This window comes from Notolepis coatsorum (genome assembly GCF_963971535.1).
Source record: "Notolepis coatsorum genome assembly, chromosome: 13".
NCBI lineage: Eukaryota > Metazoa > Chordata > Actinopteri > Aulopiformes > Paralepididae > Notolepis > Notolepis coatsorum.
In genome coordinates this window covers 69,652,514-69,659,969 of record NC_140177.1, presented here as the reverse complement: position 1 = coordinate 69,659,969, position 7,456 = coordinate 69,652,514, and the positions used below count along the sequence as shown (strand labels likewise).

The 7,456-nt window shown below is 42.5% G+C and overlaps 1 protein-coding gene across 1 annotated transcript in view; it reads left to right on the top strand.

Moving 5' to 3' along the window:
* Positions 1–7,019, top strand: part of usp12b (ubiquitin specific peptidase 12b) — a 98,128-nt gene extending 91,109 nt beyond the window's left edge. Inside the window, exon 10 of the mRNA XM_084327886.1 lies at positions 2,706–7,019. Within this exon, the coding sequence (XP_084184012.1) occupies positions 2,706–2,807 (102 nt within the window). The 3' untranslated portion in view covers positions 2,808–7,019. The remainder of the gene's footprint in view (positions 1–2,705) is intronic.
* Positions 7,020–7,456: the final 437 nt, after the last annotated feature.

The following is a 7,456-nucleotide window of genomic DNA, read 5'->3' as shown; positions in this document are numbered from 1 at the left end:
GGCCCCCCTCTGGAAGGTTCAGACCCTGGCTCCCCTCTGGAAGGTTCAGACCCTGGCTCCCCTCTGGAAGGTTCAGACCCTGGCTCCCCTCTGGAAGGTCCAGACCCTGGCTCCCCTCTGGAAGGTTCAGACCCTGGCTCCCCTCTGGAAGGTTCAGACCCTGGCTCCCCTCTGGAAGGTTCAGACCCTGGCTCCCCTCTGAAAGGTTCAGACCCTGGCTCCCCTCTGGAAGGTTCAGACCCTGGCTCCCCTCTGGAAGGTTCAGACCCTGGCTCCCCTCTGGAAGGTTCAGACCCTGGCTCCCCTCTGGAAGGTTCAGACCCTGGCTCCCCTCTGAAAGGTTCAGACCCTGGCCTCCCCTCTGGAAGGTTCAGACCCTGGCTCCGCTCTGGAAGGTTCAGACCCTGGGTGGAGTGTTCAACATATACAGCTCGTTGACGTCACAACATTTTAACCTGGCGCCCCCAAAAGTGGCAATGTTTTACTTGAACTTGAGGAATGCATACTTTTCTTGCAAACCAAAATACTATACTTTATACTTATAGCACATGCATGAGCCTGGTCTCTTTTGAAAGATGATTGATGATTGAAAAATTGGATAGGCTGTGTAGTACATGTCCAAATTTCATAAAAATCTGTCCAGAAATTAGTGATTAGGAGCGATTTTAAATAATAAAAAAAAAAGGCTGCAGAAAATGATTTCCTCATTGACTCCAATGCATTCCGTGGAAATATCTCTTCCTGTTTGCACTCGTGACTTTTCACCTAGATCCCTGATTCGCTCATTCCCACGTGGGGTACCATTGGAAAGCCACACTCATTCGTTACAACCCCTGTCCAATCATTTCTGAGATCGCCAAATGATTGACGGAATGAGGCTCGGGAGTCGGCAGCGGTATTTGAAAAAATTTAAATTCTGCCGTCTACTTCGGCGCACGCCTCACATATCGGAGGTAAGATTAAATACTTAACCTGCAAACACCTCACCTGCTTAGCTTACACAATCTTGTTGTAATGAAGAGATTTGCTGGAAAATATCATCTCTTTTGTGCATAGATACACATTAACACATTGGTCGCCAAAAACGACTTACACCGTTTTTGCCCGCCATGCGTTGAATGCCAACAACAGCGTAAATCGTTTTTGGGATCAATATTTAATTTTTTCGCCATGGCATTCACAATTCATCCAGTCTCCCTCCGGACTGCAGCGGCACCCTGTATGAGATTGCAACGCCTCAATACCGCCGCCTGGTGGATGGTCGGGCGAGTTACACTCTCGCCAAAACCGGAAGTGGCGCTGGTGCATCGAGGAAATCCCTCCGGCAGTAATATCTTGTTACGTGGATCCAGACAAACACTATAGTGCATTTGGATCGCTTTCTAAACTCAATAATCAATATGATTTCTGCGTTTATTGCGCCATACAAACCGGAAATGGATCTAGGAGATCGGCGTCAAATAACTGGGATCTTTTTCCTCCAGTCTCATCGGCGAACGGTAAGAGGACACTAACGTTATGTTCAGCCCGATTGTTTATTAATTTCACTGCAAACCATCTGATCAAGATATCAACCCATACTAAATAAAGCTGTTACTGACTATCAAGGAATTATAAACGACCCCCCCCCCCCCTTTCCTTCACGCATGATGAAACATAATGTATACCGATCATATACATTTGAATTTTTTAATATAGCGTGTATAGGAAAGAAACGCCAATCGATAATCTATCATATGCGTCAGGGCCTATAACTCATTTTTGGAATTACAGCAGAAAACCTTAAAAACATACTTATATTCTAGACGGTATTAACACAACAATGTATGAATGAAAAAATATAACGTTCCCACATCCTGAACGATAGATAATCGATGTTGAATGGGCCATAGTAATGTCAATATAGCAATACAATTTAAAAAGTTATAGCCCTGCAAAGAAGGTAAACATCTCCATAGGCTTTCAACGGTGGCAGACTGGTGGGTACAATGATGGGCACAACCCCCGGCGCCCAATGTGTTAAGATCCCCAAGACCTTGTCCCAGGGACCCCATCGGAGAAGTTTTTTTGTTATTACCTTCACCACGCGGTAGAGGTGGAGGATATGTTTTCAGATGTGTGTCTGTGGGCGAGTGTGTGCATCTGTTTGCAGTACATCTCGACATGTAATGACTCGACAACATTTGCTGTGAATATTCACGACTCGAAACTTGTTGATTTTTGTGACCTTGTGACCTTTCCTCTGGCGCCACCATGTGGATTTATAGCCTGGGTCTGTTGAGACTGGCGATATCAGCAACTCTTGTTTCTGTCATCATTACCCAGTCAAATGTGAAAGCAATAGCAAAGTGGGGAGATTGCTAGGCCTTGGCAGAAGTCTGCACTCTACATATCCATCTATATGATTCAGAACATACTTGTAACAGTAAATAGTATTTTGATCTTGTGTGTTCTCCAGTCAATGAAAATATTTAGATATTAAACTATTCTTCATTTTACTGCCTCTGTGCCAAGAACCTTTTGGAAACCACTGATATGGCCACAGCCACCGATATGAAAGCAGACCTCTATATATCATCAATATTTCTGTCAACCCCCCTAACCAAATGTTCTCTCTGCACTATTTAGACCTTCGAATACTTCCACAAAGTCTTCTCTGTCTGTCCTTTATTTGTCTCTCAAAACACAATTCTCCTCTTTTCCAGAAAATCGACGCCCAGGCCATCGAGGAGTTCTACGGCCTAACGTCGGACATTTCTAAGAACTCTGAGTCAGGATACATCCTCTTTTACCAGTCCAGAGACTGAAATCAGCCAATGGGAGAGGCCCCAAAACTGACTGGCACACAGCAAAAAGAGGAGGGGCTTAAGGCTGCCACAGGCTCCGCCCCAGTATGCCCTTATAAGTATTCCGGCTTTATTTCCTGCGGGTGGAGCTTTGCACTGGAGCACCATTTGGATCGCATTGGACCATGTGCATAAAACACGTCAACCCCTCCCGGATCATTCAGCCCTTCTAGACTAACCCACAATGCAACACACGTCGCGGGGGAAAGAAAATTGCTGAGTGTGCACGGCTCTATGGGCTTCAACCAGGAGGACTAAATGACATCTTATCTAAGTGGCTGACACGCTTCATGCACGTGGTCGGGTTTTTGGAGGGAAAAGTAGATTGGGATTGTCGAGGCAAAAGCAACGGAAAGCAGAGTAAACCGGATCTACCGTACACACAGTCGTACGTCACAGAAGAGTGCAGCTATTGAGGGCGATAGACCCCCTCTTCATACTAACCATTATCTTCATCACATTGATCCTCTTCAAGCAAGTATAATAAAAAATGTTGACACAAGCATATTTTAAACATGCTAAATATACAAGCTCTCTGCTACCACCATAAGGAATCCTCTTACCTGTATGCTAACATAGAGTTAGCATCTTAAGGCGGTGTTTTGCCATGATGTGGTGCTAGCGACACATTTATTTGGTGTTAGCTGTGCGGTGCCATTATTGGTGTTCCTATCGTATATCTGGTGCCATGACTGAGAAGCAAAAAAAAAAAAAAGGGCTTTGAAAGAAAAGGGTCAATTAATTATTTCCGAATGTTTGTTTGGTTTTTGGTAGCGGGCAGCACAAGCACAGTCCCTTTTGCTACTTGATTTGGAAATGTTGTGGTTTCAACACATTTACCCTTTTTTCCCTTTCCAAAATGCCAGAAGCTGCACATTTGTACCATCTTTGAAAGGGATGCACACACATGCTTGCTTTTCCTTTCTTGTGTTTAACTGCGACAACCCAAACGGTCACACTACATACATCTGAATGTCAGTGTTTTGTGTGTCTTGGCCATACGTTCCTCACTAGTTGTATCATCCATGATGTTTGATTTTCCAAATGGCACATTTGGCCCCCACACACACACACCGTTCTGCACTTATTGTATTTTAGTATGTTTCATGGGCTGGTTTTCTCAACGCAGGTAAAACCTGGTTATTTATGAGCCTGAAATGTGTCGGGACTGGAGGTTGATTACACACAATGCACAATCGTCCTGTCTCAAACCCTGCCCACTTTTCTTGATCCTCCTCCAATCACAACTGTTGCTTTCAACCAAGGCAAAGTGATCGTCGTGATTGTAGGATCAAGAAAAGAGTGTTTGAGATAGGTCTGATAGTTTTGGAAGAAGGTAATGGACTAGAAGGTATTGTTAATGTGTCATTATGAATGCAGTATACAAGACTGCCAACCTGCTATTAACCCTCAGATACATAGCATGGGTCAAAAATGACCCGAGCTAATTATTTTGCTTGATATCTTTGCATGTTATGCATTTAATTACTCAATATTTAATGGATTCCTCAACTAAGTTTAATTTTTTCACAAACACACGTGTAACCTGCTAGCTTGTCAGGAAGGGGGCTAAATAATGCTCCAACCAACGCTAGGCAACATTTTGGCGAGGGAAAACTGGCATGGCCATTTTAAAAGTTCTTTGACCTCTCACATCAAGATATCAGAATGGGAATGGGTTCTCTGCATACCCATAAGTATCCCCTTTACAGACATGCCCATTCTATCCTATAATCCCAGGCAGTTTCGGACAAAAACAAGGCATTCTTGCAGGCAGTACAAATTTGTTATTTTCGCTTATTCTAAACATTTAGTATTTGACTATTTCTGCATTCTGGGGTCCCTAAACAGTCTTGGACTTGCATAAATCGGGTATGACTGGAAATCTGAGGCTCTTGTGGATCCAATGAGCCCAATTGTATTCATGTGTGATGAGGAATAGATTAATCAGTAGCCTAATTAATTCACACGGGTCATTTTGATCCATGTTGTGCATCAAAAGCTTTTGAATATGCTATGCATCTGAGGGTTAAGGTGTGCATGTCCCAATACCAATCAATCTCACTAATCTCTTTAGTCTTCGTTTAGATTTTCTATTTACATTTTGGTTTGTAGCTGTCCACAACTGTTGATCCCAAAATCCCGAAAGCATTAACTTTCTGCATTAACTGACGACGAAGTCATTTTAGAACATGGGGATGTGCCAGTCACCTGATCCTCCTGGACTAGCTAGAGCCTGACGCTAGACAGCAGCCTTTTCTTGTTCCTTCTCTTTCCTGTTTTGTTTTAACGCACACACACACACACACACACAAAAAACAAATGTTGATATATTTTTTTTGGGGGGGTCAAATGGTTTTTAATACTATGTGCAACACTGCCAGTGAAGTATATTCACTCCTGTGTGCGCTTGCATTGCAACCTGCAGTAGCCTGGGCGCGTTGAGTTTGACGCCCTCTACCTGAAGACCGACAGCTCTACCCCAACCGGGCTATCCCAGGTTGACAAACAAGCGCACCGTCTCACTCCTTGTAACGGCGCTAGATGGAAACATGCAAATAGAAACATGCTCTCTCTCTCTCTCTCTCTCTCTAGCCTGTAAGTTGTTTATATTTCTACAGTAGTTGTGTGGCCTGGGGAATGGGTCAAGTATTATTTGAATGTAAGTCAGTCTGCCATTGAAATGTACAGTAAACTATGGGGCTGCTGCTTGGTCTATGCCGCTCCATAAACCGATACCTGGAATGGGTGCGTCTCAATGCGTTTTCTAAAAATCCTTCCTTTGCTTGTAATTTTTACCTTCACCTCATTAGGAAAAGTATACGAGAGATGTGAAGGTAATGTTAAAATCGAAGGGGAATCGGAAACACAGCTTCAATTCCATAATATAGCCATTCCATCGGTATTGAACTGCAGGTTTAGAGTTTCAAAACATCCTTTTTAATGAGTAAATAAGCTAATTGAACACAACCAGGGCATTGGATAAAACCAACTTGGCAGAGCAGGGTGTAGAAAAGACTCATTGAGGCAATTACATGCCAAACTGAGATATAGCAGGAAAGTGAAACTCGACTATTGAATCCTAATTCATTTGTCATAACTTTGCTTATAAAATAGTACAATTTTAGAGGATGTAATTTAATGTAATAATGGATCAGGGGGTAAAATACTGTACATATAGCTCTTTGGACTGAACCCCTAATCCTGTAGTGTTTACTTTAAGTGGGTTCTCTTGGGATGAAATACTTTATACGGAAAAGAGGCTACTTTAATTGAGATGCACCCATAACAGTACAGTAACTCGCCTATTTGACTGGTTTTGAGTGGACTATTCTAACGCTCTGGATCTAATGCTATTCCCTTCTTGTCCATGATGCTGCTTTCCACATAGGTTTTACCTTTAACTAACTAACTAACTAACCGACGAGGAAGAGGTTTCATGTAACTGAATTTGTTTTGGGACCAGTCTTGCTATTTGTCAATTCCAGGATATTGGGAGTTGAAAACCTTTTATTTAGTCATAACCTTATGTTGGCAAATATGTTGAGGCCCCTCCCAACCATTCGGTCAATTTATTGATTGAGATTGTTTCCAAAACGGTAAAAGCGTCCATCGTCTAAAGACGGGTCTCCGTTTTGGATGAGGACAAGGCTTGGGAGGCCCATATTAAAGCTAGGCTCTATTCCTTTTGTTTATTTTATTTAAGTACAATTAATATTATGATGAATGTTTGTTAACTGCTTTTTCTTAGATGTTTCACCTTCTTTTTGATATATTTGACTAATTATACCCGTCTACCATTATTGTGTAGGCAGTTGACAATATTGTTTGGGGTTCATTTAGATTTTTGATTTTGGGGGGCAGGGGGGGGGGGGGTTGAGACAAGAAATGTTGTTGATGTGTACATAAATACAGATGTTATTATTGGAATATAAATAAATTGCTTGCTTGAAAGAATCGGCAAACCTAGATAAACAAAATTTCGAGTTGAAATACTGACTCAAAAACGCTTTAATTCTGTGAGCGACCAACTTTGTCTGGTGGGGCGCAAATCCACTGTTTGACCTATTAAAGGAACACCCCAACTTTTTGGGGAAATTAGCTTATTTGCCATCTACCCTGGAGTTAGACAAGCAGATACCCTTTTCTTCTCTGTGCATGCATTAGGCTTAGGGACAGCCACGTTGTTAGCCTAGCTTAGCGTCATTCACTGGAAGTAGGTGTGCCAGCGTAGCCTAGTTCCCAACAGTCATGAAATACACTCTAAATACAACTCTAAAATGTTCCTGTAAACATGTTGTGACCTGTGTATTTACCACGTGGAGAAAAATATATAAAAAACGAGAAATCTTTTTTCTAAGTAAGCAGATGTACTCAGACTTTCTTTTTGCCGAACCACTGCTCCCTGGGCGCAGTGATTTCATCACCTCAAAAGCCCTGTTGCTTTTTGAAAAACTGGGCTTTTGAGGTGATGAAATCACTGCGCCCAGGCAGCAGTTTTTTTTTAACGTGGTAAATATACAGGTCACAACAGGAACGTTTTGGAGTTGTATTTGGAGTGTATTTCGTGACTGTTGGGAACTAGGCTACACTAGCACACCTACTTCCAG